The 26482-nt window shown below is 41.7% G+C and overlaps 1 protein-coding gene across 4 annotated transcripts in view; it reads right to left on the bottom strand.

Annotated features, from left to right (window-relative positions):
- Positions 1 to 26482, bottom strand: part of LOC140907176 (uncharacterized) — a 62010-nt gene that overhangs the window by 7236 nt on the left and 28292 nt on the right. For all 4 annotated transcript variants that reach the window (XM_073332504.2, XM_073332506.2, XM_073332507.2 and 1 more), the window contains 6 exons: positions 25779 to 25901; positions 18986 to 19028; positions 17685 to 17810; positions 8192 to 8321; positions 5277 to 5322; positions 4526 to 4600 (listed from right to left, as the gene is read on the bottom strand). In XM_073332504.2, the coding sequence (XP_073188605.2) occupies positions 4526 to 4600; positions 5277 to 5322; positions 8192 to 8321; positions 17685 to 17810; positions 18986 to 19028; positions 25779 to 25901 (543 nt within the window). The remainder of the gene's footprint in view (positions 1 to 4525; positions 4601 to 5276; positions 5323 to 8191; positions 8322 to 17684; positions 17811 to 18985; positions 19029 to 25778; positions 25902 to 26482) is intronic.

Genomic DNA, 26482 nt, shown 5'->3' with positions numbered 1-26482 from the left:
TAATAAGGTATTGAGATCAATGCTCCCCTAGCAGAGCACAAAACAGCCTACTTTCCATTGCTCTCTTGCTACTGGGCAGAGAAAAGGAAGTTTTCTGCATAATCTTGTGCAGGAGGCAAATTCCAGGACTGATCCCATGTGCGATGGATCTGCTAAGCAGAAGACTACAACTGACATCAGCCCCCTTCCGACTCTATTTCCTTTCTTCTGACTAGGTAAGGGGAAGGGTCCCGAACCAGGAAGTAGCCAGGCTCTGTTGGAAAGCAGCAGTCACATATATCTGCTAAGCCCTTAACACATTTGAGTACTGTTATTTGGCCCTCCCTCAGTCTTCTTTTCTCAAGATAAAATATACCTAGTTTTATAGCTTGCCTTTGGACTCTCTCCAATTTGGACTCTCTCCACATCTTTCCTAAACTGTGATGCCCTAAACTGGATGCAGTACTCCAGCCGAAACCTCACCAGTGCCAAATGGAGTGGAACATTTACCTCCTGCATCTTACATACCATTATATTCCTGTTAATACACCCCAAAACTATATTTGCCTCTTTCTCACCTGCATCACATTCCTGACTCATATTCAGTTTGTGATCCACTATAATCTCAAAATCCTTTTCAGAAGTACTGCTGTCTAGCCAGTTGTTCCCCATTTTGTATTTGTGCATTTGATTTTTCCTTCTTAAGTGAAATACTTTGTACTTATCTTTATTGAATTTCATCTTGTTGATTTCAGACTAATTCTACAATTTAACAAAATCATTTTGAATTCTACTCCTGTCTGCTGAAGTGCTTGCAATCCCTCCCATCTTGGTGTCATCTGCATATTTTATAAGTGTACTCTCAGTCCATTATCCAAGTAATTAATGAAAATACTGAATAGCACCAAATCAATGACAGATTCCTGCAGGAACCCCCACTTGATATATCATCCCATCTTGACAATGAACCATTGATAACTACTCTGAGCACAGCTTTTCAACCAGTTGTGCACCCACTTTATACTAATTTCATCTAGACCATACTTCCCTAGTCTGCATATGAGAACGTCATGTGGGGGACTGTGTCAAAAGCTTTACTAAAAATTGAAATCTCACATTTCATGCTTCCTCCTAACCATTAGGGCAGTAAACCTGACCAAGAAGGAAATTAGGTTAGTTTGATATGAGCCATTTTTGACAAATCCGTATTGACTATTATTTATCATCCTATTATCCTCTAGGTGCTTACATATTAATTTTTAATGATTTATTCCAATATCTTTCCAGGTATCAAAGTTAGGCTGACTGGTCTATAATTCCCCAGGTTCTCTGTTACCCTTTTTAAAGACAGGTACTACGTTTGACCTTCTCCAGTCCTCTGGGATCTCACCCATCCTCCATGAGTTCTCAAAGATAATCGCTAATGGTTCTGTGATTGCTTTAGCTAGATTTGTAAGTATCCTACAGTTAATTTAATCAGGTCTACTGTGATAATTGGGCCTACAAATTTATCCTAATTGTGAGCTCCACTATTCATAAGTAATATTCATAAAATGTCACAATAACCTTTACCAACAAATGTTGATGGGAAAAGACACAAAAGCGAGACAGAGACAGAATTAGTCCCTCCCCCCCCACTCCAAAAAGCACTACTGATATAACTCAAGGATTGTGTTAAGATCATGCCTGGTGAACAAGAAAGTGTGGGACTGAAAAACTGGTGAACCAAAACTGGTGTGTGAAAAACTAGTCAAAACTGGTAAACAAAATAATGAAGGGATGATGAAAGGCTATCCTGACCATCACTCCCTTTTGGGGTCCTCAAGAAGAGACACTGGTGGAAAAGCTGGCTACTGAGACAGTGACTGACTGAAAGAGGGGGAAGGAGTGACTTCATCATGATTGCCAGGCCCCATCATCTCCTGGGACCTTGAGATCCAGCATGACACCACTGTGCCATCACTATCCTAATCCAGAGAAATATCCTGACCAGACCAAGCCAAGAGAGACCCAGATGACACTGTCATTTCCACTGGTTCTAGTTAAATCCCAAACAACATCTGGGATGTGACTTTGTCACACACCCGCACCTGCCCTAGCGTGACCTTCTTCTTTACCACCTTATTAATTCTCTTTCCTATCCTTCTCTTTTCATCTTCTGTCTAATAAAAGAATCTGGTTTCAGAGTAACAGCCGTGTTAGTCTGTATTCGCAAAAAGAATCTGGCTCTGCCAACCAGGACTGCATATATTACAACACTGCTGTGAGCCTGTGACCTGAGGGCATTACTTTAGCTCCCTCTTTAACAGCCCAATGCTGATACACTTTTGCAGATTTTGGAGTGGCTAATAAGACCATGTGCCATGTCCGTGTTTTTCCAGCAGTAAGGTTGCAAGCGTGAGGCAACATCAGAGACAGAAGCTATATTTCCTATCTTTGCGGTTCACTTCTATCCCCTCTGGTATGCGTTTGTCTTGTTTTGTCTTCTAGGAAAAAGGATCAGGCCTCAGCAACAACGGCTCCAAGCCATCTCAACAGCTACTGCCACCTTTAATACCATGTAAAAAACTGTCAAACAAAGGGGTTCTCTTTCTAAAAACTCTCTTCAGCTAAAGGGAAAGGAAATAAGGGATGTTTTTAAAACAAAAACTTTAATATTTTACATTTCAAATGCTTTAATGGTTTTTTCTTCATCTTTAATAAACTGTTAAAAAAATAAGAATGGCCACACTGGGTCAGACCAAAGGTCCATCTAGCCCAGTATCCTGTCTTCTGACAGTGGCCAATGCCAGGTGCCCCAGAGGGAATGAACAGAACAGGTAATCATCAAGTGATCCATCCCCTGTCGCCCATTCTCAGCTACTGGCAAACAGAGGCTAGGGACACCATCCCTGCCCATCCTGGCTAATAGCCATTGATGGACCTATCCTCCATGAATGTATCTATATATTTTTTTAACAATGTTATAGTCTTGGCTTTCACAAAATTCTCTGGCAAAGAGTTCCACAGGTTGACTGGGTGTTGTGTGAAGAAATACTTCCTTTTGTTTGTTTTAAACTTACTGCCTATTAATTTCATCTGTGACCCCTAGTTCTTGTATTATGAGAAGGATTAAATAACACTTCCTTATTTACTTTCTCCACACCAGTCATTATTTTACAGACCTCTATCATATCCCCACCTTAGTCATCTCTTTTCCAAGCTAAAAAATCCCAGTCTTATTAATCTCTCCTCATATGGCAGCTGTTCCATACACCTAGTCATTTTGTTGTCCTTTTCTGAACCTTTTCCAATTCCAATATATCTTTTTTGAGATGGGGCAACCACATCTGCACACAGTATTCAAGATGGGGTGTACCATGGATTTATATAGAGGCAATATATTTTTTGTCTTATTATCTATCCCTTTCCTAATGATTCCCAACATTCTGTTTGCTTTTTTGACTGCTGCTGCACATTGTGTGGATGTTTTCAGATAACTATCCATAATGACTCCAAGATCTTTTTCTTCAGTTGTAACAGCTAATTTAGACCCCATAATTTTGTATGTATAGTTGGGATTAAGTTTTCCATTGTGCATTATTTTGCATTTATTAACACTGAATTTCCTCTGTCATTTTCGTGTGTTTGCCATGGTATTAAGCAGGCTGAGTTCTCTGTATACCAAACCCCAAACTGTGTTTAACACTGTTTGCTGTTGGATAGTGACAGGGTCATGTTAATCTTTGACTCTTTTGGCCCATTTATTCCATTTAAATTAATACAACAGCCTTGCTGACTTGAATACATCCAATTTATCTCAATTTTTTTAACCTGGTCTTTCCATATTCTGGCTTATGTTCCTTCCCTCTTGTTAATATTAATTGTGTTAATCATCAAGTCACAATTAATCTTTTCAGTGAAGACTGAAGCGAAATAGCAGGCATTAAACACCTTGGCCATCTTTATGTTGTCCATTATTCATTCTCCTTCCCCACTAAGCAGTGGACCTATTCTTTCCTTCATCTCTCTTCCTCCTAATGTATTTATGGACCCTCTTCTTATTTCCTTCTATGTCCCTTGCTAGATATAACTCATTTTGTGCCTTAGCCTTCTTGATTTTGTCCCTATATGCCTGTACTATTCTTTTGTACTTATCTTTCACAATCTGTCCACATTTTCACTTTTTAATAGGATCCTTTTTTTATTTTTAGGCTATTAAAGAGTGCCTCATGCAGCCATACTGGCCTCTTACTGTTCTTCCTGTCTTACCTTCACCTTGGGATAGTTTGCTGTTATGCCTTTGATACGGTCTCCGAGAAACTGCCAGCACGCCTGAAGTATATTTTCTCTTAGATTTTCTTCCCATCAGAATCCCAATCCAAATTTTTGTTCCAGGTGGAATCATCATACATAAAAGTAGTATTTTTTTAATTAACAGACTACCTATGTTTTACATTCAATGTATCTTCTACTTTTTGACTACAGTCTTAATTAACTACATGCTACATTAAATATTTCATTAAATTTTCCATCAAACTTGGCTCAACATAAATTTAACACCTACCAAATATCCTAATAGTTCTTCATGGCTGGTGAATTCTTCAGATTGTATTTCATCATCATTATCTTTCTCTTTATCCTGTAAAACAATAGAGATAAAAACACCCTGAGGATTTCTTATTTGTATGATTCAGGTCAGTGGTGCCCAACCCTATTACACAGGAGGGCCACATAAACCTAAGCACAACCTTGTGTGGGCAAAACAGATTGTACATGTTTTAACAAGATTTAAAGTCACCTATATTGATTTATATTTTAAGTTCAGCTTGTGTCATATGTATTTAGATACAAACAACCTATGTACAGTATTGTCTATTTACACACTTGTGTAAACTAAAATGATGTAAACGTGATGACAAAACGTTAATGAATTGTCCGTTAGCATATTGTGTTGAAGCAGGCCCTGGGCCTTATGAAATATTTGGTTGGGCCATGTACAGCCCACGGGTAACGAATATGAAACCATTCTGTTAACTCAAGTTATAGTGTACATTCATACTGGAGCATTTTTACTATTGCAGACGTTTGCAACAGAAGTTTGTATGTATTATAGGGGAAATAGTAAGCCCTACTACAAAATATAAAAATAAAATGTTTCTCCATAAAAGTTACTGTCTTAATGTAACTTGCTGCTATTGCATATGCCAGAATACAGGTCTGCAACATTCTTATTCCTCATAGTCAAAGAAAAAACTTAAAAGGAAATAAAGGATCATTTTTAACTGGAACAATCTTCTGATAGATCAAATACTCACCTGGATTTCCTTGTCTTCACCTTTTGATTGTTTGCTGTCATCACACCTTTTGAAATATAGAGTATACACATATATAATGTTCAACTAACTGATTTACAGAAAAAGAGTAATCAGTCAATAAAATTACTGTGAAGGCAGTGAATACAAAAGCCTGCTTTCAATCTAACACTGTTTGTCCCATAGGTATGGAATGTTCTTGTAATTACAGTTGACAAATCTACTGCTCTCCTCATTCAAACCCCTCTTTGTGTGGCACCCACAATTTGTGAATTCATAATAAAATTAATAAAATAAAATAATAGAAAAAGACAGTGCATTCTGGCTTCTTTTAAATTGGAAAGAGATTGTCTTAATCTTTGTGTCTTGTACAGCAAGAATGCTAACATGACACTAACTGAGAAAAATAAAAAGGATATTCAAAACAACATTTGGGACTCATTACTGTCCTTCCCTTCCCTAATGACAGAAGTTTAATATCTATCTGAACTTCATATTTCCTAACTTGTTATTAAAGTTATGATATGCTAGGAATTGCAAAGTTAAGACAGATACCCAACTCAGAATCCTGCCAACATGATCCCAGGTCAGGAAGTAGACAGATGACTTGAATATGAGTAATTCGACGTGGCAAAAACTTCAGCTCACCGAGACTGTCCATTATCAACTCTACCTGATGCAGGAACTAAAGGCCCATTTCCTTCACAAGCATATTTTCTCTAACAATAGTTAAGGTTTGGGACAAATTTATAATTTGATGAATCATGTTACTGGAATACAATCTGAGAGATCACTTACATATTTGCTAGTGGGAGAAAAGATCTGGAATAGAAATGTCCTGTCCTCGTTATGAAACTGATTTATGCATCTTTTTGTACAATAATGAAGTGTAATTTATAAAATAAAGGCTGAAATATTCAATTTTAAACTCACAGGTCAATATTTTTAAATAACATCAAGCAAAAACTTTCTCAGTGCAGTACTAAAACCATACGGTTTCTAAATATATTACTGTGTAATACTGAAGCCTTTTAAGTACAGTATAATTTGATTCATATAAGAGCTTTATGAGTTAAGACAAGTTTTCTTTACATAAAATTTATGGTTATAAATTGATACAAAATAAACTTCATATGTAACTACAGAGATGCTGAGTAAATAAGGGTATGTCTATACTACCGGCCGGATCAGCGGGCAGCGATCGATCCAGCAGGGGTCGATTTATCGCGTCTAGTCTAGATGCGATAAATCGACCCCCGAGCGCTCTCCCATCAACTCTTGTACTCCAGCGAGAGGCGCAGGCAGAGTCTATGGGGGAGCAGCAGCAGTCGACTCAGCGTAGTGAAAACACCGCGGTGAATAGGTCTAAATACGTCGACTTCAGCTACGTTGTTCACGTAGCTGAAGTTGTATAACAGATCGATTCCCCCCCAGTGTAGACCAGGCCTAAGTGTACATTTATATGGGTAAGGTTACTTAGTATCGGTACTTTTGTAGGTGAAAGCCACCTTTTGCAAGTCCTGGAACGATCAAAGCTATTGTTAGGGGACATGCAGGCATCAGCCTCAGATACGAAAGTTCCAGCCACAAATAGAAGAGATCCATGACCTCAATCAGTTCCTCTCCTCCCTGAGATCTAGCATGAGTCCAAAGAAGCATGAAAGGAAGGTGTATCAGAAAAGGATAGCCTGAGGCAACGCACACTGTGAACTCCAGATAATAAACATAGCACCTAGGAATCCCTGTCATGGACTAGGCCCCCATTGTGTTATGTACGGTGTTTGTATAGTGCTTAATATACTTGCTCTTTCACAGGATTGCTAATCTCCTGCTGTGGCTCTGCAGGGACAATCTCACTGTAGGAGATTAGAAATCTCCAGGTAGATATTGTAAGAATCTTTAACTGAAAAGGGACTAAAGGACTGCCCTCCACAAATGAGAATCTGATTTTGCTCCAGTTTTAAGAGAACAGTATTGAATAAAGACGTGAACTGAAAGAAACAGTATAGAGTCAAGACGTGGTGACAGCTACTATGTTAATAGAATAACTTTTGAATCCTTCTGGCACCAGAGCCTTCTCATAACTGTCCTGGCTCTATTTAACAATTGCTGGGCTGAGATAATTTCCCTTGAGCTTTTCTTAAAAAGAGGTGAACAACTGGAATGATTTCCAGAAGGGTTTGGTCCTGCGTAATCATTATTGGCCCTCTCAACATGCAACTTAGTCCTACCAAGCAGCCCATAAGATTCAGGAAGACAGCCAGAATGGTAGAGATCTGGTTAGGATGGAATTTGAATACCATTCTGGATAAAAATTTAAGTTGAGGATTAAGCACTGAGTTATCTTTGTGAAAACACATAAAGGAAAGATCAGCAATCAGGGCCTCAATTTAGATCACCTTTCTGGGTGAAATGACTGCAACAAGAAAGGTGATTTCTGGAGAATGACAAGGTAGTTAACATTGAGGGATCAAATAGAGGATTCCTGACCATAGATAAAATGTTCCAATCCCACCAGCTTGATTTACAAAGTGTCAAGTATAGATACAGCAACTCTGTAAGACAAAATGTTTTACAGAATGGTGGGGAAAAAAGCTGATGCTCCTTTAACCACAGAGTGGAAAGAACCAGTGGGGGTGTATTGGCTCTTAACCATTAGAAGTGTGTCGCCAGGGGAACGAGAGGAATTAAAGACATGGGTCTATCTTATTCTCAGCTGAAACATGATTGGTCCTATGGGTTGACAAACATGTCCTTTAACAATTAAAATGCTTTTAAATAGTTCCTGACCTCACGAGGTATGAGACTATTATAGGGTGGATTTGCAGAGGTAATTCTGTGAAAGACAAATTTGATTTAGATGCTGGTCTTGTAATTTTCTTGGAAAAGTAAAGTTTTTAAAAATAACTTAAATTTACTCAGTCTTATCGCCTTTGCTGTTTTCACCAGCTTTGTTGCTTTCATCAGCATTGTTAGCGTCTAGCTTTTCAGCTGGTTTCAGTTGTTCCTTTGGGCTTTTTTCCTGTTCATCTTGAGTATCCTTTCCATCTGAAAAAAATTAAAATAATGGAGTATATTTGTAACAGTTTTTCATAATCTTAGGTTTTTAAAGTAGCATTTGATTGGAATGTCCTTACATTAAAATAAAACTCAAACATTAATTCACCATTAAGCAAAAAAATAAAGCATTCAAAAGTGTGGAAGTCCAAAAGTTATTGTTTTTACTTCAACAATAACTGAGCCATGTTGCACAACCTATATTTTATGGTATATGTAAATACACACTAATACATTAAGGTTTATCTTTTACCCAGGAACAAAGAAATGGAAAATATTATACATCTGCATCATGCCAGAATAAGGATTGCAGTAGAAATGATATCTTATGGAATTGTCGCATTTGCACGCTTTATGTCTACCCTAGCAATGCACTAATATTCATTTTTACATTTAATTTCTAGTGTTTTTAAAGGAAAAAAGCATTGTTAAAGTATTTTTGATGTGTCTTTTATCAAGCCTATTCAGTTATTTATAAAGACCCTAAATCATCTCTTCATATTTTCTGTCTTGTCCTACACTGCCCTCTTGCCCCAAGCAGGCCACTGAATATGCAACTCCTTGAACCACTGAAATTAGAGATAGAAAAAACTTCTTGAGGTATACAGTCCCTTGTCAATGAAGGATTGTTTGCTACAGTATATTCACCAGTGCTTTGTGCCATCTAGTTTTCAATTACAAGGAATAAGGCTTCTACCACTTCCCTTTGAACACTCTTCTACAGAGTAGCAGATGTCACTATTAGGAAGAGGTCCTGATATTCAGCCTAAGGCCTGATCCACAATAAAGAGTTAGATCGACGTAAGCTGCCTTGCCTAACTCTGTGAGCGCTACACCAAAATGTTTCTCCCGATGATGTAACTTGCCCGCTACACCAACTTAACTCCACCTCCACGAAAGGCATAGCACTTAGGTCAACGTAGTTAGGATGATGCAGCGTCAATGTAGACCAGGGGTGGGCCAACTATGGTCCACGGACCGCTTCCAACCTCTCAGACGTTTTTATCAAGCCCAATCCCCCCATGGCACCACCCTCAAGATCCTCGAAACCACTCAGGGGCCACACCCATCCCAGCTACGGTGCCTCCGCCCAAAGCAGTGTCTGGCACGGCTGCCTTGGTGTCATTGCCAGCATGGACCCTAGGAGGCTCCAGTGCTGGCCCTGTAGAGCACCCTCTCGCCCCATCCCATGAGTCCCCTCTCCCCTCACCTCAGTAACATCCCTTATAGAGCCCTCCCCCATGTTACACCCCACAGAGTCCCCCTTCCCCACTGGGCATTCATGGCCTGCCATACAATTTCCATACCCAGATGTGGCTCTCAGGCCAAAAAGTTTGCCCACCCCAGTGTAGACACTGCATTACTTACATTGACTTTAGTGGCCTCCAGGAGATGTCTCATAATACCCCACTGTGATTGCTCTAGTCACTGTTTTGAACTTCGCTGCCCGGAGGCCAAGTATAAGCCCTTCCCCTTTTAAAGCCTGTGATGGGGTGCCTGCCCTGTGCTGGCTCTGAGAGGGTTTAAACCAGCCTAGGGAGGCTGAGCAGCAGGCAACCAAAAGGAGTGGCTGCAGGGGAAACAGACAATTAGGGTGGCGGCTGGACAAGCCAGTCAGGGGCCAGATGGCCCATGTAAAAGGAAGCTGCAGAGCAAAATGAGATAGTCTGCTGCAGGGAGCCCTAGGGAGAAAACTGGCTTCCTAGAAGGCTAGAGAGAGACCAGCACCTGGGTAAGGGCAGGTGCTAACAGGAACTGGGGGAGCTAGAGAGAGCTCCTGATGAGCTGCCATGATTTACCAGCTCAAGGCCCTGGGAAGAGGGCAAGGAACTGGAGCCAGAGGCAGGAGCAGAAGGAACTGAGGCTGCGGGGAAGTGGCCCAGGGAACAGAGACAATGAGCTGGAAGGAAGCTGCTGTTTGCAGGGTCCCTGGGCCAGGGCCCAGAGTAGTGGGCCCCCACCCCGCCACCCACTAGCCACTGAAGGAGCAGCCCAGCTGTGGACTGCCAAGCCGCCGCAAGGAGTGGCTGGACTCTTGTTAGAGGAGTCCCGCGGAAGGTGGGGAAACCAGATTGTGACACGGCCAGAGGGCTGTGCCACAAAGCAGACGTGGAGAGAAAGGAGCCATAACGGGTCTACAGGCAGAGGTGAGGACGGGAAAAGCACCAGCACTTGAGGGTGCACCTGCTGTAACTGAGCTTATTCCCTCCAAGTAGGAGGTGCCAGTGTGGTAAGTAAACCTGTGACAAAACCCCGTGAATTTCTGAAATTCCATTTCCTATTTGCTCAGCACGGAGAGCACACCTAGCAACTGCGCAGCTGACCATGCCTGCTCCATGCTGCAGACACGCTCCTGCCTGGACTATACAGGAGGTGGTGGATCTTCTACGTCTGTGGCAAGAAGAGATTGTGCAGACACAGCTCTGATCCAGCCATAGAAATGTCAGTATCTATGAGCAGATGATTCGGGGCATGTAGGCGAGGGCTACAGGAGGGACACACAGCAGCACCACATGTGTCAAGGCGGCAATGGAGGCTATCAGTCACTCTGGGGGAGAGTTTTTGATACCGTCTCCCACAGTATTCTTGCCAGCAAGTTAAAAAAGTATGTACTGGATGAATGGACTATAAGGTGGATAGAAAGCTGGCTAGATTGTTGGTCTCAACGGGTAGTGATCAACGGCTCGATGTCTAGTTGGCAGCCAGTATCAAGCGGAATGCCCCAGGGGTCAGTCCTGGGGCCAGTTTTGTTCAACATCTTTATTAATGATCTGGATGATGGGATGGATTGGACCCTCAGCAAGTTTGCAGACGACACTAAATTGGGGGGAGAGGTAGATAAACTGGAGGGTAGGGATAGTGTCCAGAGTGACCTAGACAAATTAGAGGATTGGGCCAAAAGAAATCTGATGAGGTTCAACAAGGACAAGTGTAGAGTTCTGCACTTAGGACAGAAGAATCCCATGCACCGCTACAGGCTGGGGACAGACTGACTAAGCAGCAGTTCTGCAGAAAAGGATCTGGGGATTAGAGTGGATGAGAAGCTGGATAGGAGTCAGCAGTGTGCCCTTGTTGCCAAGAAGGCTGTCAAGGTTCCTTCCCCACTCTGAACTCTAGGGTACAGATGTGGGGACCCGCATGAAAGACCCCCTAAGCTTATTTCTACCAGCTTAGGTTAAAACTTCCCCAAGGCACAAAGTCTCTGCCCTTGGATTAGGTAAAACGCCGCCACCACCAAGTGCTTTAACAAAGAACCAGGGAAAAGGACCACTTGGAGTTCTTATTTCCCCAAAATATCCCTCCAAGACCTTACACCCCCGTTCCTGGGGAGGCTTGAGAATAAACAAGATGAGCACAAACCCCTTGGATTTTTAAGACCCAAAAAACCCAGTCAGATTCTTAAAAATCAGAACTTTATTAGAAGAACAAAAACACTAGATAAGAGAACAACTCTGTAAGATCAGAATGGAAGATAATCTTACAGGCAGTCAGATTCAAAACATAGAGAATCCCTCTAGGCAAAACCTTAAGTTACAAAAAGACACAAAAACAGGAATACACATTTCGTCCAGCACAGCGAATTTACAAGCCAAAAAACAAAGAAAACCAAAAGGCATTTTCTAGCTAGATAACTTACTAATTTTACAGGAGTTGGAGAGCTTGCATCCTTGATCTGTTCCCGGCAAAGGTATCACACAGACAGACAAAAACCTTTTCCCCCACCTCCAGATTTGAAAGTATCTTGTCCCCTCATTGCTCATTTTGGGTCAGGTGCCAGCGAGGTTACCGTAGCTTCTTAACCAGGTGAAAGGATTTTGCCTCTGGCCAGGAGGGATTTTATAGCACTGTATACAGAAAGGTGGTTATCATTCCCTTTATATTTATGACAAAGGCTAATGGCACATTGAGCTGCATTAGTAGGAGCATTGCTAGTGGATTGAGGGAAGTGATTGTTCCCCTCTATTCGGCACTGGTGAGGCCACAACTGGAGCATTGCGCCCAGTTTTGGGCCCCCCACTACAGAAAGGATGTGGACAAATTGGAGAGAGTCCAGCAGAGGGCAACAAAAATGATTCGGGGTCTGGGACACATGACTTACGAGGAGAGACTGAGGGAACTGGGCTTGTTTAGTCTGCAGAAGAGAAGAGTGTGTGTGTGTGGGGTTTGATAGCAGTCTTCACCTAGCTGAAGAGGGGTTCCAAAAAGGATGGAACTCAGCTGTTCTCAGTGGTGGCAGATGACAGAACAAGGAGCAATGGTCTCAAGTTGCAGTAGATTGGATAGTGGAGGGTGGTGAAGCACTGGAATGGGTTACCTGGGAAGGTGGTGGAATCTCCATCCTTAGAGGTTTTTAAGGCACAGCTTGACAAAGCCCTGGCTGGGATGATTTAGTTGGTGTTGGTCCTGCTTTGAGCAGGGGGTTGGACTAGATGACCCCCTAAGCTCTCCTCCAACCCTAATCTTCTATGATAAGAGCCGCAGACATGCCACTTTTTCAAAGAGCTACATGCCATCCTCGTCCGAGACCCACCACCACTGCCATGAGCCCCACGGCTATTTCGAGAGAGCTGGATTCACAGGCCCTCAAAGTCAACAGCAAGGAAGAGGTGTTAGACAAGGAAGAGGAGAAGTATGGGGCACAGGCGACCGGGGATCCAGTGGCACAGTGAACCAGGATATGTTTTTGACTCCAGAGCAGTCGAGTCGGCCCCCACAGTCCAGCATAAGTGAGCCTGATGCAGGGGAAGGAACTTCTGATAAGTATGCAATTTGCTTTGATATTGCAGGGGCACATCTGTTCATTTACTCTTTTTCAACCATTTAATCTTTTTAATCAGGAAGAAGTAGTGAAATAACCAATAGAGGTAGAGTCTGCTTCTCATTCCCCTGTACAGTTAGGCCGGGGGGGGGGGGGGAGGAGGAGAGGGACTACCGATGGTTATGTGCATCAGGCTGTCCTGGGAATCCTCCACAGAGATCTGAAGGGAACTTTCGTGATGGCAGTATGCAATCCCTTGCCAAAGGTTTCTGGGGAGGGCCGCCTTATCTCTTCCTCTGCAGTAGGACACTGTCCCACACCACTCAGCAGCCACCATTGCAACACACAAGCTAGCAGCATACAGACCCAGTCTGCAGCCGGACGCGTGCAGAAGCTGTTCCCTTTCAGCCTCTGTTACCCTCAGGAGTGAGATATCAGCTAAAATCACCACCGCCTGTAGAAAACAGTGCCAGTTTGCAGTTCCAGGAGATCCCGCAAACCTCCGGGGCTTTGGATACTGAGCACAAAACAGAGGATCACCCTTGCTGACACAATGGACAGGGATAGAGCGGAGAGGAGAAAAACACAGGAAAAGGAGAGAGATGTGCAGCAAGACATGCTAGCACTTCTCAAGAGGCAAACAGACATGCTGGAGACTCTTGTTGATCTTCAGGTTCAACACACTGTGCTCGCTTCTCTCTGCAGTCCACAGAGAACTGCATTCTTGGACGTCCCTGCATCCCCCCCCAAATTTCAAATGGCCTCCAGGGCTGCTGCACTACCTAGAGGTACCCTCTACACCCCAGAGGAAAGTACAGACCATCACAGCCACACATACACTGACCTGTGAGAGAGACAACTGATACGTGTGTTTGTGAAATGGAAATGACTGTTCTTTCCCCCGTATTTATAAAGTTTCATTCAGTTATAAATATGTCTTTTTGCATAGGTTTGGAATAAAAGTCTACTTATGGAAACTTAATTCAGCTTTATAAATTCACAACATATGCTGGCTGGGTCTGACATCATTCTGAGATAATAGCAATAGGTGCATTTACAATGTTCTATTACTACAAACACAGCACTCATTACAAGATTCACACTGGGCTGCAAAAAAAGCAATGCCAGGCAGAACACACTACACCACCACACATTATTGTGGCTCACTATTAAAATGGTCCTTCAAAGCCTCCCTGAGCCATACAGTTCCCCACTGAGCTTTTCTTATAGCCCTGGTATCTGGCTGCTCAAAATCAGCAGAGAGCATACTGCAGAAATGTTTTCACCTTTGCTGCACAGATATTCTGAAGCACACACCAGGCAGCTATAATCACTTGGCTATTTTTTTCACTGAAGTCTACTCTCGTGAGTAGACAGCGCTAGTGACCTTTCAAATGGCCAGAGGCACATTCAACTGTCATTCTGCACGGCTCGGCCTGTAGTTGAAGAGCTCCTTGCTGCTGTCGAGTTGGCCTGTGTACCTCTTCATCAGCCATGGGAGTAAGGGGTAGGCTGGGTTTCCCAGGATCACTGTTGGCATTTCAATATCCCCCACGGTAACCCTGTGGTCTGGAAAGGAAGTCTGTTTGCAGCTTTCTTAACAGGCCTGTGTTCTTAACCGTGTGTCATACACCTTCCCCGACTAACCTGTGTTGATGTTGATAAAATGTCCCTGGTGATCCACCAGTGTTTGCAATACCATAGAAAAGTAGCCCTTTCTGTTGATGTACTCTGTGTCAGGTGCCAAAATAGGGATATGCATGCCATCTACTACCCCATCACAGTTTGGGATCCCCACTGCTGCAAAACCATCCACTCTGTCCTGCACATTGCTCAGAGTCGCAGTCCTTCATAGCAGGATGTGATTAATGACCCTGCACACTTGCATCACAGCAACCCCCACGGTGGATTTCCCACCTCCAAATTGATTCCTGACTGATCGGTAGAAATCTGGCATTGAAAGCTTCCACACAGTGATTGCCACTCGCTTCTCCACTGGCATTGTAGTTCTCATTTTGGTGTTGCTGCGCCAGAGGAATTGGACAAGTGCCACAAACACTTCCAGGAATGTGGCCTCACACATCCATAAGTTCTGTAGCCACTGCTCATCATCCCATTCCTGCATAACAATTCTATCTTACCAGTCAATGTTTGTTTCTCAGGCCCAGAACTGGCACTCCACCATCTGCAGCTGCTCCACGAATGCCAACAATAACTGTGAATTGTTTCTATGTCCAACAGCCTCCAAGGAATTATCTTGTTCTGCCTAGCTTCTCTGGCAGCTCTGCAAATACTACAGGATCAGGTGCATTGTGCTTGCAATACTCATCACAACAGTGCAGAGCTATGCAGGATCCATGCTTCACATAGAGATGGCGGACACATGGGTTTACGGGACTTTTGAAAAAAAGGTGTGAAACATTATGGGATGCAGATAAAATTATGGGATGGAGAAACCTGCATCATGGGACACTGAAATCATGTTCCCAATCACCCCTGTGTGACTTGTTTGCCCCCATGAGGAATTGCAAACCCTGCCCAAAACACCCCGCACTAGATGGTGGCAAGTTGCACAGTGGGTCAGCTACCCATGGTGCACTGCTCTCAGCCTCAATGCAAGGGCTTCTAGTGAGGACGTGCACCACCGACAAAAGGAGCGTAGCATGGACATGCAAAAGCAATTTAATTACTGTGACGGTGGTACGTCAACATGACTTAGGTCAACTTAATTTTGTAGTGTAGACTTACCCTAAGTTTCTTTTTCTTAATTTCATCCATTTACTCAGTCATAACTCCTTGAATCGAATAATTCTTACAAGTCTAGCTTGTAAAAGTGGGTAGAAGTATGGAGAGAACAACACATGGCTGTTCTAAGTATTTCTTCATATGAAGCTGTGATGGGGTGTCCACCCACACAGCATTAGAAGGGGTTAAGATGGCCATGCAAGCCAATTAATTCCACAGGCTTCACCTGGAGGAGGAGACAGGGAACTAACTGAGAGCAAGCTCAGCTATGCAGGAACAGGCGGGGCCTGTATAAAGCCAGGTAGCTGGCAACAGACAGGGGCTGCTGGGAAAGGCTGCAGGAACGCAGGCAGCAGTCACTTCCTGGGAAGAGGAAGGAGAGTTTTGGAGTTGGTACACCCAGAGGGAGAAGGGGTACCAGGTGTGGTCGGAAGCAGTCCAGGGAAGGAGCAGTGAGGGCTGAGAGAGGAAGGCCCAGAACTACTGAGCTGAGGGTTCCTGGACTGGAACTTGGAGTATAGGGCAGACCAGGTTCCCCTACCAGCCACTGAGGGAATGGCACCATGGCAAGAGGGAAGACTTCTTAGTATTGCTAGAGAGAAAAGACTTTGCTACCCCAGAAAGGGAGAACACTGTGTGATCCAGCCGCAGGGCTAGAGTCACGAAGAGAACACTGCAGTTTCTGGGACAAGAGAAGCTACAGACCTGTGAGAGAGACAGAACGACAGCGTGCAAGCCACAACAGCGTGGAAGGGGGCATCAACATCAAGAGCTAATCCCCAGAGTGACCAAGAGGAGGCACCAGACTAGCGGTGAGTGGTGCAATCTGTGACAGAAGCATAGAACTTTTCCACCCATCACAGTTGCCATGGCATCACAGTATTGTCACTGCAACAGTACTTGGATCTCTAAAATATACTTTGACAACTTTAGCATAGAATTAAATCCATGTCAAGAAAGTCCTTCCTGCAACTGACTGACTGCTTTGATGGTCAATTTTCCTTTTGTGTGGAAAGGACCTAGCAATGACAGCTTGTTTTCTGTCCAAGAGAGTAGGAGGCTGGCTACAGTCTTCCTCCTTGTTCACATAGGCAGCAGTTGAGATACTGTCCACCATCACCAATATGTTCTTGTCATGTGCTGATAGGGTCAGCTCCCTGAAGGCATTCTGTACTGTACTGAGCTCCAGCCAATTTACGCTGTGCCCTCTGTGCCTCTTCACTTCCCCAGTCCTTAAATTGCTGAGATATTTTCCAATCTATTTAGTTTTCCACACAACAAACCCACCAAACTCATAAATATGCTGAAAGTACCTAAAGAAGCTATATATAGGCTTGGTGGAATTCAATTTTTTAAAAAAATAAGTGACAGCTATCAATATTCATTTTTAAGCATTTTTTTTTCATTTTTATAGATTTAAATGTTCAAAGTTGCATAACATTATGGGTTTTAAGCATTTTTTATTGCTAATTAAATTTTCATAATTGTGGCAATTATGGGATGTCAGAAAATATTTACTGACAGATGCTGAGATTCATATAGTTAGAGTTTTATAACCATTAAAACACAAATTGGCAAACATCACACGTCAAAGCATACGAAATAAAAATCCTTAAATCAAACAAGTTTTCAAGTAACATTTTTCTTACTTTGTCTATCTGTAAATTTCAACTTTTATAAATCAAAATATTTTTTATCAGTTTGTGTATGTGGTGAAATCAACATTCACTGACATTTATCAAAAATCTAATCCTTCCAAGCCAAGCTATATATCCCATAGGTGGTATGAATTTACAAAGGTTAACACTGCATTATAAAGTTATTTTTTAAAACATGTTTAAATCTCTGACCTTGAGAAGGTAGACTTTGAGTAGAAACTGTGATCTGTTTATCCTTATCAACACCACTTTCTGCCTTTCCTTCATTGCTAGCTGAAGCATACACACGTTGAACCTTAGCTTTTGAATGGTAGCCATCTGTAAGGTAGTCAAGAAAAACATGCCTGAAATGCACTTAGATTAACATTTTCTGTTTATTAGGGAAGGTTCAAAGTTGCTCATTTGTAAGCATCTAAAGCTACATTTAAAGTGTTTCAGCTAAATAAATTTCTTCCTTTGTTACACAACTTATTTTTACATACTTAATATTAATAAATTGCTAAACATTCTTATTTATACCACTGTATAGTTTGTGTAATCTGTAAATTCAGTACAAAAAAAACCCCTTATCAAGTTAAAAGAATTCCTTGTGCATTTAAAAATTCAATAGTTTCAACCAAGCAACCCTGTATGTAATCTTTGGTTGGAATCTAGGCTGATGATATTTTGGTTTCTGCTGAATCATCTACACAAAATGGACAAACACACTAACCAAAAACTCACAGACCTCAAGAGACTAGAAACCCAAAACAGTGGTTCCCAAACTGTTGTCTGTGGCCAATCAATTTGTGGCCAAACAGTTGTCTGTAGCCAATTACATTTACTGGTAATATGAAGAGCTGACAGGCCACATGGTGCTGGCTCTCCTCATAGTCTCAACTTGTTAAATTGCAGTAAAAGACAGATGCTTATATGGCATAATAAGTCTAATTGCTGAAGTTGCTCCAAGGATTTTTTTGCAAATTCAGTAAGGAAGGAAGGTAGTCCATGTTATCATTATCGGACAAGAGGTAATCCATGAGACTGTTAAGTAGTAGTTCACACGATGAAAAAGCTTGAGAGCCCTTGATCTAGACTGACATTAATCCAGTTTATCTGGATTTCCAGTGGATAACTTTTTCTTCAATAGGCTGAAAGTGACTATTAGGTCCCCTATATACAACTGCTCTTTTTGCTCAACTACTTTAAGGTCCGGTCTCCACACAAACTTGCATCAAAATAACTAAACTGGTTTTAATTCATACCTTTTGTTATTTCTGTACAAGTCTGTGTGTGAACACTTATTTTGGAACAACAGTGTCCTATTTCAATTTTGCTTATGTCAGTTTTTCACTCAGCATCTCGCAAGTCTAGACATGTAGCAAACAACAGTAACACATTCCAAACTACCAAACAACTCTTGCAGTGCATGCTCAGACAAAACTCCCTTTGAAGTCAATAGACCTTGCACCCAAGTCAAGATTGAAGGATTTAAACATACAGAGAACACTTACATTCTTGCCATTTTCTCTTCATAACAGGAGGATCCGTTACAACCTAAACATAAAGCCCATTTATGTTAGCAAAACCTTTCAAACACACATTTGGTTAAACATCTAACTAACCAACCTAATTAAAATATTTATTTTTAAAGAGACGTTGTCAGTGCATTTACCATCCCTGACAGCAGAGCCAAACTGAAGTCCAGCTCTCAGGATACCAGTTATGTATTTCCCATTGCAATACATACATGCTGGAGGTAGGAAAACTAGGGAAAGTGGATGCAGATATTAGACTCACAGTAAACAAACCAGTGGATTTATTGGTTAGTCTCTAAGGTGCCACTAGTACTCCTTTTCTTTTTGCGAATACAGACTAACACGGCTGCTACTCTGAAACCAGTGGATTTAAGTGATTCGTGCACCTGCTTTGTTTTTTAAAACTTATTTCCTACAACAACAAGGTGCAGGAACAGCAGAGAATCTTAAAGGAGACAGACATCTCCCACAAAATAAAGAATTACTTACTGCTATGCTCAAACAAATGAAGGTTACCTACTTATAACCAGGTTTCAGAGTAACAGCCGTGTTAGTCTGTATTCGCAAAAAGAAAAGGAGTACTTGTGGCACCTTAAAGACTAACCAATTTATTTGAGCATGAGCTTACGTGAGCTACAGCTCACTTAATCGGATGCATACTGTGGAAACTGCAGAAGACATTATATACACAGAGACCATGAAACAATACTTCCTCCCACCCCACTCTCCTGCTGGTAATAGCTTATCTAAAGTGATCATCAAGTTGGGCCATTTCCAGCACAAATCCAGGTTTTCTCACCCCCCCACCCCCATACACACACAAACTCACTCTCCTGCTGGTAATAGCTCATCCAAAGTGACCACTCTCCCTACAATGTGCATGATAATCAAGGTGGGCCATTTCCAGCATAAATCCAAGTTTAATCAGAACGTCCGGGGGGCGGGGGGGAGAGAAAGAAAAAAAAAACAAGGGGAAATAGGCTACCTTGCATAATGAAGTCATTATGCAAGGTAGCCTATTTCCCCTTGTTTTTTTTCTACCCCCTTCCCCCGACGTTCTGGTTAAACTTGGATTTATGCTGGAAATGGCCCACCTTGATTATCATGCACATTGTAAGGAGAGTGGTCAGTTTGGATGAGCTATTGCCAGCAGGAGAGTGAGTTTGTGTGTGTGTGTGTGTGGGGGGGGGGGTTGAGAAAACCTGGGTTTGTGCTGGAAATGGCCCACTTGATGATCACTTTAAATAAGCTATTACCAGCAGGAGAGTGGGGTAGGAGGAGGTATTGTTTCATGGTCTCTGTGTATATAATGTCTTCTGCAGTTTTCACAGTATGCATCCGATGAAGTGAGCTGTAGCTCACGAAAGCTCATGCTCAAATAAATTGGTTAGTCTCTAAGGTGCCACAAGTACTCCTTTTCTTTCTACTTGTAACCAGAGTTCTTAGAGATGGACTCCACATATTCCCTTTCATGGGATGCACCAGCCACATGCAGCTTGGATGGAGGAATCTAATTAGCAGTATTCAGTGTTGTAGCCATGTTGGTCCCAGGATATCAGACAGACAAGGTGGGTGACAAACTTCTGTTGGTCAGAGAGACAAGCTTTCAAACTTACACAGAGCTCTTCTGAATAAGAGATGTGTGTAAGCTCAAAAGCTCATCTCTGACCAACAGAAGTTGGTCCAATAAAATATATTATTTCACTCACCTTGTCTCTCTAATCAACAGCATCCATTAGAGCATTCACGCACCACTCCTCCCATCGCATATCCATTCCTGAATGTTCAAGGGACCTCAGCTCCTACCCACAACTTGCTCAATTCTATGTTATACTTAAGACTATGTTATACTCTTCAAATGACAAATATGGTACCTTTCACTGGTAAGCAAATAAAGTACAAAAAGATGGCTTTAGAGGTATAACTTTGGGGAGAGCACCTTCTGTGCAAGACAAATGTAACAGCACTGACTGCACTGGACTGCTCTTCAGAGACTGGTATCATATAGAACCTCTTTCCTGTACCATATTAATAAACCTGATTTGCACTGGTTATTTGATCTCTTGAGTATATTTCAAAATAAACCGAAGTGCAGTCAAGCAACTGACTTCAATTTATCAACAGATGCAATGAGATCTAACTGTGCTGTCCCCAACATGTGAATATTTCCTGTATCACATGGTTGGCCACTTGAGCTCTCCTTAACTGGTCTGCCAGATTGTTGTTGTTCTGATCTAGGTATATCACTATGGGATATATCTTATGGAGGATGCATCATTCCCACAACCTCATCATCTCTTGACATCGTTGAGAAGAGTGTGCACCTCCTTGCTTCTTCAAGTAAAACGTTCCAGAGGTATTGTCTGTGGTCACCTGAACTACTTTGGGCACTGAAAGCATTCATGCCTCACCTTCCACACACTGAATTGCTCTGCATTCCAGTTAGTTTAAATGTAATCTTTTCTTCAGGGAATTCTTACATACTCGAGCCATGAGCTTGCCGCATTGAGTGTGCCAAACTATATAAGATACATCTGTAGCCACTGTTGCAGATAGAAGAGGAGGGCTGAATGGTACACCCCAGACGACATTCTGGGGCTTGGATTCACCAATCTAGGAACACCACCACATGTCTGGGAATGAGAAGTTTTCAGTTCATATTGTCTGTGCCTTGTCTGTAATTGGCCAATAACCAGTGCTGTATTATTCTTAATTTGAAACAAGCAAATGGGGTGACATATGTTGTAGAAGCTACCATTCCTATAAATTGGAGATAAGAGTACAATTTGAGAGGGTACCTGGGGAAGAGTTTCTATGGAGAATGTCATACACTGGAATCGCATACCGTTCCTCTATGCTCCTTTTCTCTGCTACAGTCTGTTCCGGTGAGCTCCTTTTCTTCCGAAGTTCTTCATTCTCCAGATCCGATCAGGGAGGCACCATCAGATCTGACTAATGAATTTACACTTGTACTATGATAAATAGTTGCATAAGAGGATTGGAACCGTTACATGAATCCAAGATCACCTTCCATGCCTCCTTCTGTCTTGACAACTAGGTCCTTTGGATTTTTTGATTTCATCATCGGATCCAAGTCCCTGGAAACTGGGGTTATATCTGGATCTGGTGATGCTGTGTGGACTTTCAGCTATATTTCCAGTCTTTACGCAATGGTGCGCTATTCAGTTTCAACATAACAGATTCAGAGGAGGTTCTAATTTGTAGATTGGCTTTTCTCACAAAGTCCTTTTCCACTGAAATCTCTCTCTTCCTAGATTTTTGATGCCTAAGCTTAGGATCTTGTCTAAGGAACTTCTTAGAAGTCTGAGCCGATGATGGGAGGTGGAAGCACGGAGTGTCAATGAAGACATCTAATATGACGTTTAGCTTTGTCCCTCAATACATCTCGTGACAAGGCTGGTCTATGCCAGTTTTTGGTGTCAATCATATTATCTAATCAAGTAAGCTTCACTTGCAAGCTCCTCTTGAAGGAGTACTGCTTGCAGACTATTTTAATCTGTCTTTCTTGGTTCTCAAAGTAAAAGTGCTGCAGATAGCACATCTGGGGATCAAATGTCCTTCTCTGAGGCAGCATGGAGCGATGCATGCACATCCAATGTTCAGAAAACTGAAGAGCAGGAGGCACACTGTTTAAAACATGTTTCTTGACCTTTGGATTTGCCATAATCACAGGCCAAAGCCAAAGCCTCAACACTACTATCTCCTAACTTACTTACTGATATTGTAAAACTTATTCTTAGTAACTCTAAAACATAACTTCCATCTAAAATTAACAATTAGTAAGTAACTAAGCATTATCTAATGGTAAGATCGAGGCAAAGTCTGGAGCGGTTCTTTATCTCACAGCTGGTGGTTGAAATACCACACCCCCTTTTATAACTTCACCCCTAGACTATTCAGGAACAGGGCTGGGGCAAGGCATGGCCAGGCACATGAGCGCTCCAACGGACACTGCTAGTTAAGTTTCACCATCTGAGCTGCAGGCAGCCAGTGCATCCTGTGAGAGGGAAAACGTAGACACCACTTGAAGGACAAGAAGAATTACAAGTAAAATATACAATCTAGAGTCTCTGAATGAACTGGATTAAGTAGGCCTGCACGAAAACAACTTGGCAGTTGTGCTCTTTCCAGCAAAATTCCATACATACAAACATTTTCTACGTTACAGTTTCAGTCAGACATTTTATAGGGGAAAGTCAACAATTAGAAACAAGAGCAACTCAAATTGAGGATTCAATGAATAATTCCTCCTATTCCCTTTTTGCTTGTCGAAATAAGGTTAATTGATGCAATGATTTACTTTTCAGATCAAATCAGCTCTTCATGGATACCACTAAGAGTGCGGACTAATTTTCAGTAAGTTCGTAGCACACATTTGCTGAATGGATATGTGTAAATCTGTGATTTGTGCATGCATGTGGCTAGACAGACATGTGGCAAATCAGGGATTTGCATGCAAACATTTTAATATCACATATGCAAACATATCCCATTTCTGTTCACCTCTAACCTTATCCTGCATTATTTCTTTAGATTTTGGACTCCACTCCAGAGGACTCTCATACAAAATTCTGGGTGCCTTTGACATATATTTAAAAACTCTAGACTGTAGGAGATATAAAGTAAAAATCAACTTAAGCAGTACTTCATCCCACCACCATACCACGCCTCATTTAATCACAAGTCATGTGACCAATGCAGCTTAAAACACATGCCATACTTCCACAAATTCCACCCTCAACTGCCTCCACCAAAGGTTGTTCAAATAGATGGGCTTTGCAGTATGCCCACCAAGCCAACAAAGTCACACTTTTTCAGAGCCTGGGGAGCAGAACATTTCAAAGGAAAGGAGCCAGCATCCCTTTGCCTTTTATAAAAAAAGGGGATCAAGCTCCTGTGCTGATCACAACTGTGACAGTACTGCACAGGGAGAAAGGTTGTCTCTCTCAATGAAGCAGGTCCAACACAGTTTATATCACCCCACACCTTAAAACTCCATCTGAAAACCAATAGACTACCAATGCAAATTTTGGAGAACTGTTAACAGATGCTGCCATCAAGAAGTACTACTTAACAAGCAGGCTGCGGCATTCTGAACCAGTTTAAGTTAGTTTAAGATAGATTTAAGGTGTAGCCCCACATAGAGTACACTGCAATAATCAAGTTTCAAGGTGACAAAGGCACGTAGTAAAGTAGCAAGGTACACATCCAAGACAAACAGCTGCAATCACCTGGCCAGACAGATGGCAAAAAACATTCTTGTACACTGCTGCAATGTGATCCTCCAACAGCAAAAGGGGATCCAATATCACCGCAGATTGAGATGTCACAAAGGTGCTTCCCCCAATCTACCAGCATCACCTCAGTCTGAACTGTCTGGACTGAATTTCAGCCACCTTGCTCTCATCCATTACCCAATTTCTCTGAAACACCAAGCTAGACGTTTTTTAGCACTGGCTGGATCAAGTGGAATGGATATAAGCAGCTCAGTGTCATCAGCATACTGAACACATAATAGGACAGTCTTCTTCATTAATCTTCCTAGCAGCCCCATATACATGTTGAACAGAAGAGGAGACAAGATGGAAGCCTATGGAACTCCATAAAACAGTGCCCTTAGGATGTAGGAACCATTGCCTCGCGCCAGTCTCTAGGAACACTCTGCAAGGAAAGAACTGTACCAAAGACTATTGCTGGTAGACCTAACAATATCAGCATGCACAGTTGGTTTTAATTCAGCACCAAGAAGAGATAATCTACTAATGCTACCAGTACTGATTATGTCCCATTGTCAGGTCTGTGGCAAGATACAAGGTATCTAGGTACTTAGCATTTGTCTTGCCACTACCTTCTCTATAATTATACCCAGAAATGGAAGAGGTACTACTGGCCTATAATTAACCTAAAATAGTTGGTTTCCTTAATAAAAACCTGCAACAGTTTTCCTAAGAGAAGTCAGCACTTGCCCTCCCTAATGGAGGCAGTGAATCTCCACCAGTAATGGAGCCAGCGAGGTCACTGGTACAAACAACAGATTGTGGGAGGAAATCTTCCCAACACTTTCAGTACCTCAATGAGTGTCACTGGCCTAAACTCAACCACAGTGTAGCATGTTACAACATGATGACAATATAGCCATTAATATAAATATTGGTTAGAATGTTGTATTCTATTTGCTCATGTGCATGAGATACTTCAGAACAGTTATGAAGATTTATGGCAAGCAATCAAAGCACCTCAATAAGAATAAGTAAATTTTCTTGCCATATGTAAAATATATTTTTGTTTGAACAGTAGCATGTGAAAGTTATGCTACCTAATTGCAATAGTGCATAAGATGCAGAAATTTCAGTGCCGTGGGATTCTTTTTCCTGTAAAATTTATATTGTTCATGACAGCATGTTTCTCACTTTTGCTGAAACAGGGAAACTCCCCATTCTCCGTTTTACTAGCTAAAGGAAGACTGACCAATATACATTTTTGTTATAGTGTACTACAAGGTGATTAATATAACTTCTGTGAACTTTTGAAGGGGCATACACTTATATAAAAAAAACTGATTTTGCATGCTCAACAGTAAACAACAGAAAACTGGACCCAAAATAACATTTTAAGAATGAGCATTTATAACATAGGCAGTAATTTACAAAGTTAGTAAGAGGGTTGGGTCTACCATCCCATAAATGAAAGATGGTATCAGTATATTTTATAAACATATAGGCATTGAACTTTTTTTTAAAAAAATTACCTTTATTTGTTTTCTTCCCTCCTTCTTTTCAATAACTGCAGCAACTTGTTTAAGCCTTCTGTTCAGTTCTGAGCCTCGACCTCTAATTTCATCAGATTCCACTATCTCAGGATAATGCTGTGTCTAGAAATAAAAATGCCACCCACTCTATTAATCCAGACTTTCTTAATGATAAAATACAGTGTCAAATATCCTTTTTCTCCCCTCTGGCAATACAGGCAGTTATGTACAATACAGTTTCTATTTTTTTCTATTTGGATGTAATTATAAGCAAAAATCAGAAGCAATGACTACCAGTGAAGGAAAGCTACGTCAGTAGTTAAGAGTGGTAGTCTGGGAGTCAGGATACCCAAATTCAATTCCCTACTCTGCCACAGACTTCTCATTGACCTTGTGCCTGTTCCTCATCTGTAAAATGAGGATAATAGTATTTTCCCTACCTTACAAGAGTATTGTGAAGATAAAAGACTGTGAGGTGCTCAGATACTACAGCAATAAGTACTTTATCTAGTTACAGTTGCCATGCCCAACCCTGCTTTTTCAACTGTTTATAATTGACAACTATCTATTATTTAAATCTAAATAAAAAAATAACCCTTTCAGGCTAAATATTCATAGAATCATAGAATATCAGGGTTGGAAGGGACCCCAGAAGGTCATCTAGTCCAACCCCCAATATTCCACACTTAGACTCTGCCTCAAAT

The sequence above is a fragment of the Lepidochelys kempii genome, chromosome 2 (genome assembly GCF_965140285.1).
Source record: "Lepidochelys kempii isolate rLepKem1 chromosome 2, rLepKem1.hap1, whole genome shotgun sequence".
Classification (NCBI taxonomy): Eukaryota; Metazoa; Chordata; order Testudines; family Cheloniidae; genus Lepidochelys; species Lepidochelys kempii.
This window is presented reverse-complemented; position numbering and strand designations above follow the sequence as displayed.